At 36.7% G+C, this 14,180-nt stretch overlaps 1 protein-coding gene across 1 annotated transcript in view; it reads right to left on the reverse strand.

The window, feature by feature from the left end:
* Nucleotides 1-14,180, reverse strand: part of RASA1 (RAS p21 protein activator 1) — a 64,918-nt gene that overhangs the window by 4,328 nt on the left and 46,410 nt on the right. The window contains exons 14-22 of the mRNA XM_075739273.1: nucleotides 13,587-13,744; nucleotides 13,215-13,291; nucleotides 7,989-8,161; nucleotides 7,619-7,778; nucleotides 7,303-7,445; nucleotides 6,472-6,587; nucleotides 5,379-5,465; nucleotides 2,922-2,989; nucleotides 10-98 (exon numbers count right to left, since the gene is read on the reverse strand). Of these exons, the coding sequence (XP_075595388.1) occupies nucleotides 10-98; nucleotides 2,922-2,989; nucleotides 5,379-5,465; nucleotides 6,472-6,587; nucleotides 7,303-7,445; nucleotides 7,619-7,778; nucleotides 7,989-8,161; nucleotides 13,215-13,291; nucleotides 13,587-13,744 (1,071 nt within the window). The remainder of the gene's footprint in view (nucleotides 1-9; nucleotides 99-2,921; nucleotides 2,990-5,378; nucleotides 5,466-6,471; nucleotides 6,588-7,302; nucleotides 7,446-7,618; nucleotides 7,779-7,988; nucleotides 8,162-13,214; nucleotides 13,292-13,586; nucleotides 13,745-14,180) is intronic.

Genomic DNA, 14,180 nt, shown 5'->3' on the forward strand with positions numbered 1-14,180 from the left:
TATATTCACCTTAGCTCCAAATTCAACCAGATTTGCTAAATTCTGCACAGACTTGGCGACCAGCGTCAGCGTTCTTGCAGCAGTGGGGGAAGGAGAATCTGGCAGGAATACAAAGTAGAGAGTTACTGGCCATTCCATTTAAAATGAACAACAGTCACATGAAAGTAAAGCTCTTCTCCAATTCGTGTTTTCTCATGGTATTTTTAAAGTATTTTTAATATTATAACAGAACTGCATGTGGAAGATTTCACTTGGTGAAGTAAAACTTCTGTTGCTTTAGTAACCTCCACAAAAATATACTAATATGAACATCAGATTTTCTGTAATAGTTGCATACAGAACAAATATGGGAAGTAAGGTGGTGGTAGTAAGAGTCGGGTAAAGTAAAAACCATTTTCATAAAATGAAACAGTTCTGTTGAAAGGAGGATTATTTGTTGTTACAATAAAAAACCCCTAATTTATCTTCAGAATTTTAAAAAAAAAAAACAAAACACGTTTACCTTTTTCCTTGTTTGTGCATACCCACATAAGTGGGCTCTGACGAGTTACACAAATTATACTTTACTGGCATCAGAAAAACAGAGCAAACATTACATGCAATCATGGCTTGTATTTCCATGAAATTAGTGTCACGTGCTGCACAGTACATGAGACTTAACACCTGACATTAACCACTTTGTCAGTTAAATCTTCCTTTTCCAACAAGTTGTATTACCCAGTAGTATCTTAACCCTCCAGTTACAGTAAGTGGCCGGGCTGACAACCAGGTGTGAGGTGTTCCAAAATTGGCATGGTTATTATATAAGCTCTATATTTTATAATTCTTCATAAGAATGCTACATGCTGTTCATTGTCTACCTGCATCTTTTGTTGTTCTTTCTTCCCTTCCCCCTCCAAAATCCACTGAAAAATAAGTTCTAATTTTCCTTGCATAGCTGGAGCTATGCAGCTAATGTCAGTTGTTCATCATCTCTGGTGCTTGGTGCAGTACAAGCCTTTGAAGCAGCAATGCTGGAAAAATTGACTAGCCTTGATCTGGAACTTCAGGTTACAACTAACATAAAAAAGTGAATTACTTTAAACTCAAAGAAAGGATCTAACTTTTGAAGCAAAGATTTGTTTTCAGTTACAGTTGTCAAGGTGACCAGACTGCTGCTGATACTGAGCCGTACCTATACACCCAGCCTTCAGAATACTTTTTTCCCTGTTATGGGAAGAAGGTATGCTGGAAGCTTTGCTCCCAAAGGACTGCCTCATCCCTTTTTTTGATCAGCTCTAAAAGCCCTCCATGGAGTCTGTACGTTTACCTTAGCGGTAGTCAATATTAGCTGGATGTACACGAGCAGGACTTTAATGCTGACAGACAAGCTTAAAGGAGATTACTCGAATTTACAGGTAACTTTTTACACCTGCAGACACAGTGCAACCCAAGTTAGGAGGTACCTAACTTGCAAATTACCTGAAGAAAATAAACTCCTAAAGACAGGATCACTGTGTACCAGACCATGTTTCTCAAATATTTTCTCCAAAGCATGTACAGAAATGATTACTGGGTGAGAGAAAGGAACTTTCTGTTCGACACAGCCCTTCTCATAAGGCAGCTTAAAGCTCATAAGTATAGCTTAAAGAGAGACAATAGAAAGCATGCTACATTATCTTAAGAACTGTCTGAATAAAGAAAAAAAGCGTTTCTGAATCAGATTTCTGATTTCCTCCTATTTCTAAATCAGCATTTTACTGGTAAACATGAAAAAAACTGCTAGGGAGGGAAGGAGGAAGAGCAATGGCTAGTGCAAACTAAAAGCCCTCTAGCTTGGGGTCATCTTTGTCAAGAAAAAAACAACAGGAAACAAAGATGAAATATAACGTATGCAAACTTTTAAAACCAAGCAACTCAGATGTCCCAATATTTTAAGTTTAGTAATAAAGTTTTCAGTAGTTCCTGCCTTTTCTTTTTTCCTCCCACCGAAGTTAAGTTAAAAACACCCACAGACATTTCTAGGTGCTCAAGGCCATTGGCATGGGATAATCCATGCCCTGTTAAAGCTTCGCGACAGGAAAGCCCCACGCCAGCTGCATGCCAGATGCGGTCCCTGCTGTGCGCCACCACCCAGGCACCCCGGGAACTCCTCGGGGGAACAGCACCATGCCACAGGCCAGTGGAGCAGCTCTGCAATCCTGTTCTTGCTCTTTTAGTTCACTACTCTAGTGCACTCTACCAAGAAAGCATCAAAAAACTGAGTGAGACTTTACATGGTGAGAACATTCACTTAGGCAAGCCCATGGGAGTTCTCCTATTGATGGCCTTGACGTCAACCAAGATGACCATCTCAAGTCTGCACAACCTACCCTTTCCAAATACTACTCCCCCTCTCTTTCTCACCTTTAAGATTCTGAATATGAGATGGACTGTACTTAATGAGTCAAAGACTTCTCCAGTGGAAGCTATCTAAGCAGGATGTCCAAACAAGTTATTCAAGTGTAACTTTCTAGGTGCACAAATGTATTCTGAGCTCTGCAGACACATTTTCAACTTTATAAATGTTGCTCATTTAAGAGATACCATTGAACTTTAGCCGGTAATTTTGGCATTGCATTGTATTCAAAGTGACATCTGAAGATCACACACACATTTTTCACACTGCTAGAGTATATTCCACATTGATAGACTTTAACTCAAAATTGTATTAAATACCACAATGCATGTTTTTCTGGACTTTAAAACAACATTAGGGATTACCACAATCTAACTTCTGAGGGTGAAAAGCATATGCTGACTGCCTTATGGCAGTCAAGTGAAGTGGGTAGCATAACTTTGGACATAGCATTAAAAAAAAACTTATTCTTTTGCTACATTAGACACTAATTTAATGCCTACTAATGTATGAAGTATGAATTCAATCTGAAGCATATAGTCACCTGAGATGATATTAAACATCCTTGGGTTCAGGATAGCAGGACAAATCAGTCGAAGAAAAACAAAGCCACTGAAATAGGAAGAAAATTGTATTTTGTTCAATAAAATTAAAGAATGAATGTAAAATTGTGTAGTTTTTAAGGGTTCAAGTTAGCATGGATTCTCTTTGAGGCAGACACCAACCAACCGGCCTGTGCTCTGTGAATACGTTAACAAAGAAAGAATGTCATGCTATGACTTCAACTATGATAAAAGCTGGAAGAATAGGCATATTGATTTCACAATTAAGGTGAATGGTTGAAACCACGTTGGAAGAACTCAATTGTAAAGCCAGTATTGGCCCACACCAGCTTCAAAAAGGAGCAGCCCCTGGTCTCTGACCTCCCAAAGGTTTTCCATTGTCTGCTACAGCAAGGCATCCATCTCGCAGCCACCGGCTCCCCCACGCCAATGTAAGGAGCAGCGCAGGAGCGGTGGGCAAAGAGAACCTCTCTTTTGGCAGCAACACAGCCTTAGGTCACTTTAAGTCCATTCATATCCTGACGACAGGATGCTACAGTAGAAAAATAGTAAGGGATCTGCTACTTTCCCCCCTGAACTAATTGCTGCCATCTAGAAATCTGGGGAAAAAGTGCTCTGTTTTGACTGCAGAACTGGGACCTCATTCAACAGAAACAGAATAGCAGAACTTCAGTAGCATGAGAAAAATCTAGCTTTCTGTTAATAGCAGAAGGAAAACACATCCACCTCAAATTCATATGGACCAACTAAAACAATCTAAATCTTCTTTGATTTTGTTTGGAGTGCTTGACTGGTTTATACGACAGCAATACCAAAGCCTGACCACTTCTAAAAGAAGGAAGGAGACCTTATGCTACCTTGCCTGTTGTTAATACACAGTGATGGTAATGTCCATATTGCTTGAAAATGACACACACAGTAGTGAGGTTAACACACCTTCCATATGTGCAAGACACAGAATATATAGTGTTACACATGTTTCTTCTCCAAAACCCGTGAATTATGGGCTAGTAAGACAACGATTCTTGGCCCTATGCGAACTTAAAATATATTCTATGATACGAATTTAAAGCTATGAGGAAGTAAATAATTTTGAACTCATGGCATGTACACATATTCCTCTTTTAAAGTGCGCAAAGTTGAAGGTCAATGAGGTATGAATCCAGGGATGGACGTTGCTGACACAGAAGACCTGGTGCTTCTTACCCTGGTCAAGCTGCCTAAATTAAGAATGAGTCAATATCTACATGGGGGTTTTAGAATCAGAGAGAAATGGCAGCACCTTCTGACTGATATTGAAGGCAATGCCCCTGCATAATACCCTGGAAGACATAAGGCTTCTGGCTTCAAAATGATAATCACACGCCAAAGACAAATCCTCTGAAAGACTCCCTCCATGGGAAATTAATTTCAGCAAATCGTATGTCTGGCAGACACTGCAAAAAAGGAAAGATGTGGCCCTTAAAACCTCCAGTAGCTTTAGAAAAACAGTGTCAAGACCACATCTTCATCAAGGATTTTTGTTTGACCTGCACAGCAATGGGCAGGAAGAACTTGTGTATTGCACTAGTGTGTGAATGTTCACTGCAGGTTTTGCGGTTGGTGTGAGTTCAGAGGAGCCAGGTTCAGTAACCTGTGACATTTTTAGAGGAGCTCTGGAATATTTCAACATGATTGGGCTGGAGCAAAGAAATGAAACAAAACTGGGATGGCACGGAATTACGTATTTTCGGAAACCAACACAGAGTGTTAATTCAGAGTGATCAGAACCAGCAGCCCAACACCACAGCCTGAGAGGCTCCTCTGATGCAGAGAACTACATATCCCAACACAGACAGTACCTCGGTGACATCTGACAATGCCCCAGTTGTCTTTACGAGAAGCCATTAGATTCCTTTCCATGTTCGGTCTGCATTTTAAGGGGTGTGGATCTTAAACCATGTAAGATTTCTCCAGCAATTAACACACACTATGTAAGAGTCCTTGGGTAAGGCATAGTCCTCCCAGAAGGCATATGACAGGAACACAATCTTCAGAGATCACTGCTCTCTAGAGGTATCACAAAGGTTAACTATTGCTTTCAGAGTTGTTCTTCTTTCCCAGCATGAAAAGGGAAATTGCTATTTTAGATTAGTTTGTAAATATTGACACAATGCAAGTATATTCAGAGTGAAAACTATTAAGTAAAGCTATACTGACCTCTCTACAACATCATCTTACTTTGTCAAGGCTCTGAGAGTATGATTAAGAATCTAGCAAGATCATAATCCTTGATTGGGATATCATGCCTCAGCATCTTAAGTATCTTAAACACTGCTATAACCTATGTAAGTAGTATACAGTTTTGTCATTGAAACAAACATAGATAAGCACTCTGAAGTATGTCTGTAACAAGACTTGAAAACATTATTTCCAGAATAAAGTGACAAGTAACTTACCTAACAACTCTGGTTCTCATGGTGGTATTAGCTGGCCACTTGTTTTGAACAGACTTCTGTAGACACCCATAAATATACCTCAACGTCCTGCAAAAATCATAGCTAATGTCTCATTCCATTAACCGTACAGAATCAAAAAAGCTGGTCAGAAGGGATCTAGACTAGCCTCCTACTTGATACAGAACTATTATCGATTCTGTGTTTATAATTTAGACATAAGCTTTAACTTAACTTTAACTAAAAGTTAATTTGTAAGTTAATAAATTCATAAAAAGTCAATTTCTGAATTTATAAGTTTATATTAAGAAATAATTTATAAATGACACGGAAAACCCTCCATTAATACACAGTTCTATATGCAATTCAGTGATTATACAGATGTGCATTAAATGTTTTATAACTGTTTCCTGTTTCATAAATACTACTTCCTTTAAAAAAAGACAATTTTGATGTTTTGGGGTTTTTTCAAATGTTTATCTTCTTAACTAAACAACAACAACTATTCTTTCCATAAATGAGGGTTAGGTGTTTAAGAGTTAAGCAACCACAGCAATAGTCTTCTCCCATGAAAAAAACGGGAAAATTGTGGTGTACTTCAGAAAATGTTGACAGCTGCATCATATACTTAAAAGGAGTGCAGCTTTCAGTGCTAACCTTGCCAGCAAACACTTCTGTCCTACTCTGCCATCTCAAAATTGAGGATTTTGTTTACTTCAAAAGCTAATGACACAGTGAAAGAAAACTGTTAGTACTATCCACTTTTTATTAGATGGTTCAAATCTAAACTATGAATGCCAGTTATTTAGCAACTAAAATAAAGGTGAAAAAAATAATATCTGCATTTCTCTAGCACACAGAAGCAATCATAGCATGGTATCATTCCACTATTTCCTGCTTCTATTTTTAATATGCTGTTAATAATTCCATCTCTTTGTAAGAGGAGGAAGCCTGGCAAGAATTTGTTATCAACTTAGATATATATAATTGTCTGCTACCTTTTTGTGGAAATATGATATTGATTAGTTTTATTATTCTTTCCCCGACCTCTTGGGAATTTTCAAATACAAATCTGAACAGAAAAGTGGAAACTTACGGAGGCAGTATCTCTGCAGCCATGAATATTTTCTCCACCAATTCTGAAAGTATACTGAGTAGATGTGCCAAATTAGTGTTTACATCTTCGTTTTTTTCTAACTTTGAGGGATTTAACTAAAACAAAAAGAGAAAAAGATTAAGTTTCTTCTCCTAACTAGAACTACATATGTAGTTTCATAATATTACATGCTGAATACCACTTCAAAGTAAATTAAATACTCTGCTTCTGTACAAGTGTTATAGGACTCACAAGTCTGTTTCAGTGGCTAGTCAGGAAATGTGAAGAAGCAATGGTTTTAGGTTCTAATGCACTAGGCTTTTAACAGCTCAGATATTCACCACTATCCATCTGCATGACCTTTTTGTCTCTCTCAAACCAAATTTCTGAGGGCTCTCATCCTTTCCACAATTAAGTTAAACACAGAGGTTAGAAGAGTCATTTTAAAAACAACAGTTTCAGGATTAATAACAATCATTTAATATCAGGAAGTTTTAAATTAAACTAAAGTTTAGACATTGACTTCTACGATATCTTGAGTTTACTAGTTGTTACTTAGGTTAGTACAGAACAGCCTACAAATGGTAAATAATAAATACGTAATTTAAAGAAATTCAAAAGTTCTTTAAAAGTTCTACTATGAATATTGTTCAAACCAACATCTAGGGAAAAAAATAACCTCTTAATGAATTCAGTTCCTGTATTTCTCATGTAAATGAATTTTAGTTCTGAGAGGTTAATAAACGTCTCTGAAGCTAATGTTTAATGCAATTACAATGGTAACTGTGTCAACAAACCAAAAATCTTTAAAAACATAGTTTTAGGTATCACCTCACAGGACTGCTTGCTCTCCATTATCTTTAATATAGAGTCTTTCAATGCATGATGAACAAAACTTGTTGCTGTGGCTTTCATATACTGCTCCATAAGTGTACTTGCTAAAGTGGTGGCACGAAACAAGGTAGTAGCTTCATCTGAAAAAAAAAAAGACAGCAAAGAGAAAACGTGAGAAAAGGAGACAACAAAAAGTAGAGGAAAAATGGGCTGTGTTTACACTTTGATATATGTTGTAACTAAAGAAGGAGGAAAAAAGCCCTTCCCTCCCCACCTGCCCAGATTTCCAGTAAACTGTAATTTAGTGCAGTACCTTCCATGCTTATCTCCCTGTCATTTAGTGTTCGCAACAACAAGGACTCCAGCTTTTCATGCAGAAAAATCTTCAATAAAATGCCAGCCAACAGTGTTCTATCCTGTCCACAAACATGTGATAAGGCATAGACTACATGAAGCTCTTTCTGGAGTATAAGCTGAAAAAAAAAACCCCAGAATTTTAAAATATTCAGAAGCTTCTCCTAATGTATAACAGCTTTGAAAAAACTGGTATCATACATCTGCAATGATACATGTTACTATAAATATTATTTAATGATGTCAACTTGTGTTACTGAGATCCGTTTCAAACAAACAAAAAAAAGAGTTTTGACAGATGAACCAAGGAAAGTTAAACAATGTCATACCTCTTTAAATTCATTGTACTCCTCTTCTGGCATGATCTTCTCCATAGAATATCGTGCTCGAACACGCAAAGATCCTGGCTCTATACCCTTTAATGGTACATGGGAACTGAGTTGAAACCACTCATCTGTTGCATGTCCTTTTTGTAATCGGCTTAATTGGCAACGCATAAACACTTAAGGGAAAAAAGCATTGTTCAAGTTATCTCCAGCAAAACAGTGCTACTATTGAATAAAAAAACATTTTCAGCACATGTCATCTTGTTTCAGAAAAAGAGTATTAGTAAGAGTAATCAAGAATTTTGTCATCAATACATTGACAGATTCTCTCTTTAATGGTTTAACAGACTCCTGTAAACTGAAGAAGAAATACAAAGCGTTGTGTAAAGAATGTATACATCTACATCCAACAATGCCACAGATATTGACACAATTTTCTTTGTAATACCGAAGTAGTAAGTAAAAAAATGCTACCCTGCAAATCCAAGTAGCAGTCAGAAACTAAAACCAGATAAAGTGTTCAGAATTCGCTGCCCTCTTTCTAGCCTTGGGCTGAGACCACCATTGGGTCTGCTCCTTGAACACTTTGTAACTTCTCACTATTTATTAGTGTTGCTATGGCTTTCCAAAATATTACCATACCTATTTCTTTTATAGTAACTCCCAGGTTAAAGCTGTAACAGTTTATGCGATTTATGTAAAAAAACTGTTCGGAGGCAGCCTGCTGCCTAGATAATGATGAAAGTCAACTCGAGAACAGCCAAATTATTAATTCACCTTTCAGTGGTGTTGGTCCACAGTTCAAGTTTCACATTTAGCCCATCAGTCTGGATGTTTCAAGCAAACACCCTCTCTTTCCATGTCGCTCAATAAGATCTGTTTTTCAGTTTGTCAGATTAAAAAAAAAATCCAAAAATGAAACCCAAGAGTTTTGTTTTTTTCACATTTCTGCAAAGCTGATGCACCACACTGCCTTGCAGAATTTGTCAACAATTCCAGTAGATTTCCCATTGCCCCAGTGTTGAAATACACTGCAGGATATCATTTGATACTGGAACAGAAAAACATCACATTTATAATGCTCGCTTCAGGACACTCCTGTCGCCTATTTCATATTCTTTGGAGTTGGTAAACTGATATAAGCTAATGCATTCAAATCAGCCAAGGAGTGTGAAAAGCAATTTATCATCATCTGCTACTTATCACCAGTGTGGATGTGTATGTCTTTAGATCAGATAATCAACTGACTTTCCTAGAATATTTCCCCCCATCATCAAAGCTCCTGTACCTCCAACTAAGCAATGTGTTTTTCTTCTTATTTTGCTTGCATTTGTAAGGCACGTATAGGTCAGTGAAAGGAATGGTAAATGCAATACAGGATCTAGAATAAACTGATCATTTCATTTTTCCCTGTGGTTACAGTAGCGCATCATAGCTATACTATAAATACTATGATCTTGCTTTGATTAAAAAAAAAAAAAAAAAAAAAAAAGGTCGGAACAGAAATATCCATACAGGGATTGCAGAACAGTTGCTATTATAATTTATATTCAATAACTTTAAAGGAACAAGAGTTTTTCCCATTTAGCAGCTTACATTGAATTAGTAGCCTACCTTCAGTAAGAGAATGCTATTAGTTGAAAAAAATCAGGATATTTGCACTTTGCAATATAGCACATTTTAAAAGATATATAATATACAGAAAATCATCAAAACAAACAATAGCTAATCTCTTCTCTCCAGACACAAGTAAGAATTCTCCTGACAACAATCTTGATCTAGAAAGAACATTAGTACGAAAAACAGAAGACTGAGTTTTCTTAATGGCTTATTTGCTAATGAAACTTTGGGCATAATATTTAGTAACAAGGTTATATTTTGATTGTTAGTAATTAGAACCTGGGAATCAAAGTGAAAAGTGGTTCAAACTTAGGTTTGCTCCAGTCTTTAGACTGGAAATGAACCTGCATTTACTATGAAGCCTTTGTCTAACCCTGCAAAACGGAGCCATCAAAAAACCCTAGAAAAATCTAAATACTGATTCAGAATAAAAGCCATTTGAAATCTTGAGAAAGAGGAAATTCCTCGATATGTGGACATATTAAATCCTGCCTTTTGCAGCCACAAGTCACTGTTGCATAAGCACAGTCCATCCTACAAACTGGTGAGGAGCTGTTCAGGACTGGGAGCTTTTGTACTCACCTACTTCTTCAGAGATGCTGCTAGTAATGTCCTTTTGTTCTCTTATGGTGGCAGGCACTATGCTTTACTACTATTAATAAGCTTCTGATGGGCCCCACAGCCTGAGTTTGTCCCTTTTGCCCAAAGCCCATGTATGTCTGCATGAACATGCTTGCTACATGCATTGCACTAGACAAGCTTAGTGCCTGTTTCCTGGAAAATGTGCACCAGAACAAAGTTTCTTCCTGCCAGCTGCATCATCTCAGCTACCAGTTTCAAAAACAAGCTTTGACACTACTGCAAATAACAAATGTGCCTAAAAGGAAAGACATTGGCTAATACTTTGCTCTATGGACTTGCCTGCATGAGGTGACCACCTCCATTATAAAAATATTTCTTTTTCAACAAGAACTAATTTGAAATTAACCATCATGCTGCAAAATCAAACCAGAACTTCCACTCCAGTTCAACACTGTGTGGTATTGTCCTGAGAGATTTACTAATTTAACTGTCTAATCATACCTGACCATCCCAGTTTGCAGTAGCAGCAGATGAAGTCTTCATTCTAGGGCTTTATTTTTTCCTAGCCATAATATATATATTGATTCGAATAAATCCTTATGCAATTTGCAGTTAGAGAAACAAAGAAAATTTAAATAGGATTGATACTAAACTGTTTACTATGATTTTGACTACTGGAAATACTTTTTAAACCCAAAAATACTAAAATAATTACAGAATACTCATAATCAGCCAACTTCAAAGTCAAAGACTTGAAAACTCAGTATGTGTTTTAAAATACTGAATAAACAGCCTTCACTCTGGTATTTAACTTCTGTGTACTATGATGAAAGAAATAAAGCAGTGAGACCAATAACAGTTTTGGGTCTTCAATCTGCATTACGTGGCAAAAAAGCAAGCAGACAAGCTGGCTTAACCAATTAACTGGGAAGATGAATAGTACTAGCCTCACATGACTCCCACTTCACAGCAGTCCACATTTAAAAGCTATGGCTGAAAAGGAGAACGTCCAGGAAAGGAACCAATTCTCTTGCTTTTGATGAGTTCAAGGGTTACTCAGGCAATGCAGCACATAGGTAAGTTAGATAAGGTCTGGTTTAGCTCTTTCCCCACCCCCTGCACTTCATGTATTTAATAGGGCTGGGGACATAATCAGAGGTATGTGTTCTTTCAAGCTGACTTAGTCTAATCCTTATCCAAAAACAAAAGGACTGTTGGGTTATGCTATAAGAGTTTACCTAACCGCAATGAAGAAACTCAGCCAATCCTGCTCCTGAGCTAGATAACCTTCTATCACCTCTCATCAGCTGGATGCATCCAAAGCCAATACAACCTCCTTCATCTGGACAGAGGACAAAACTACAAAAACACTTTTAAAGAAGCTTCTCAAGTACTCCATTCAAGAATTCTCCTTTTAAAGACTCTTCTACTAACCAGAACTTTGGTGTAGATAGGTAACAGGTTTTCCAGCTCAAATGAATAGAAGAACAGTGCAAGAACATGGTCACAACTGCAACTAGAGCCCTTTTGTCTGTCAGACAGAATGTATCTTTTTTCCTCCTGCTATGCATAAAGTTTTCTAGTCAGAGGAAGAAGAAAGAGGTTTGAAATTGAATTAGGTTCTTCATGAGCATTCAAAATGAATAGTAATTCTTCTACTTTGGTCAAGGTTTCCCTACAAATCAAAGAAAAAAAGAAAAAAAAAAGAAAAAAAAGAAAAAAAGAAAAAAGAAAAAAAGAAAAAAGAAAAAAGAAAAAAGAAAAAAGAAAAAAGAAAAAAGAAAAAAGAAAAAAGAAAAAAGAAAAAAGAAAAAAAGAAAAAAGAAAAAAGAAAAAAAGAAAAAAAGAAAAAAAGAAAAATCAAGAAATTAGCACTGAGGCATATGTAACAGGCCAGTAAAGCAATATATATAACATATATAACTGAAAACTAATGCAATAGATTATAAATACTCTGACAGGCTTTAGAACAGACAGCTCTGAACACAATGGAAAAGAAAAAATCTTGTAACAAATTTGAAGGGGGCAGGGAGGGAATCCTGCCCTGCAGGCAGCAAAGAGGAGGCAGGGGGTTGCAGTTGCTCCAGAACAAGTATGGTGGGAAAAAAGATACCTTGAATAAGAAGAAAGAAAAGAAAAGAAAAAAAAAAAAAAAAAAGAAAGAAAAACTAAACCCACATTGTATAGGAAGAGAACTAACCTAAAGAAACCCCAACAATTTAAAAAAAAAAAATATCCATTTTTTCTATCGATAAGCTCAGAATCCATGTTCTTCAAACCCTTCTTTTCTAGGAAGCTGATAGATCTTACCACCTTGCTGTTAATTTGCTGGAACAGAAACAAAACCACAGTTGAAGAACCAGCTGTCTGGGTTAGATGAGGAAAATAAATTCTTGGAAACTTCTGTAAAAAGGCAGAAGAAAGTATCTATCCTTTCCCATTCAAAGTGATACTGACGTAACTGCAGATTTAAGCCCAACATACAAGGTGGTACGAAGAAAGTAGATATATGAGGTAAAAATGAAGAGAAAACAAAGCAAATTTTGTTTGGAGACTGCCAAAATTAAAAAAAAAAATCAATAAATTTAATGATGAAAGTAATACACCTTTGCTCCCTTTCTCTTTCTCACTGGAAGCAAGAAAAAACCTGAAAAGGAATTCCATGCAATCAGACTTACAACTCCATGGAACTTAACATTTTATGAAGCAGACTCACACTGACAGCTTTTCTTTCCTCTTGCTTTCTGGTAAGCACAGTGATTGTAAGGCATGCTGGCAACTCTAGAGTAGAGCTAGGAAAATCATCAGGTCTGGATTACTGTGCATTTTATTACTAAAAAACATGCAGGTTTGTAAAAACATTAATGCAAGGCCAGTACGAGACACGCAAAACATACAAACACAGCAGAATGGTGAGTGTAACAATGTACTTCATTCACTTGTGACAATGTGTGACAAAGGTAATGAAAACCACCCGAAGTAGCGATTGCTGCAATATATATGCATCTTTAAGAGAAAAATACTTACATATATCTGGATCTTTACTTTTCTTTGTTTTGTTACTAAGACTTATTTCAAATCTATTAATATCAGATGAAAGATCACTAGGAGAAAAGACAGAAAGTCTCAATTAATACCATACTTGACTGCATTTATGCTTATTCTAAACTCATTTCAATCCTGAGTTGTCATTATCAGCCAAAACCACTTATATTAACACAGGTATTTAAGTGCCTACAGAAAATTCTGCCCATATAGAAATTGGCTGAAAGGTTGCTGCTGTATAAATACACACACAGTATTTTTAAAAAGCATATGCAAAACAGCGCAGTGTTAAGAACCTTAAATGCAATGCAACTTACAAGTGAAATTCAGTAATTCAAGACGATTAAGACTTACTCAAAGACAAATTCTTCTGACCAGACAGGGTTCTGCCCTTCCCTGATGTGTGTTTTTGCTACCTGGACACTGTTCAGGTAGATGTTACAATATGGATTAGTAAAATGCTTTACTGGGAGCGTATGAGCTTCTTCTACATGCAAAATGAGACTGCTGACCTAAAAAGAAACACACATAATTTCCTTTTTGTTGCTAAAACAGAAATGCAAACCACATGAATGGATTATTTTTTTTATTCTCTGTGTGAAAGCAATGTTAATATATGAATACTGAATACAAACTAAAATTTTCTAGTAAAGAGAGCAAGGAACAGAAGTAATGGAACAACACTTTAAGAGGCAGCAGTGACAGAGTAACTCCAATAATTAATGAAAACAAATGTACAGCCCCATGCTTTTAAGGCATCTTGTTTTCTTCTTCTAAAATTATCTTTGAGGCATTATGATTTGCAAATACTACATTTCTGTGCACAGAAAATTTTACCAAAATTGAAGTCTGGGACCTTGAAGAAGAGGCATGGACGAATTGAAACACGATGGCTTATTTGGTGCCTTCCTAACAGATTACGTACAATTGCTTTATGCAACACATTGC

Source organism: Balearica regulorum, chromosome Z, assembly GCF_011004875.1.
Source record: "Balearica regulorum gibbericeps isolate bBalReg1 chromosome Z, bBalReg1.pri, whole genome shotgun sequence".
Taxonomy (NCBI): domain Eukaryota; kingdom Metazoa; phylum Chordata; class Aves; order Gruiformes; family Gruidae; genus Balearica; species Balearica regulorum.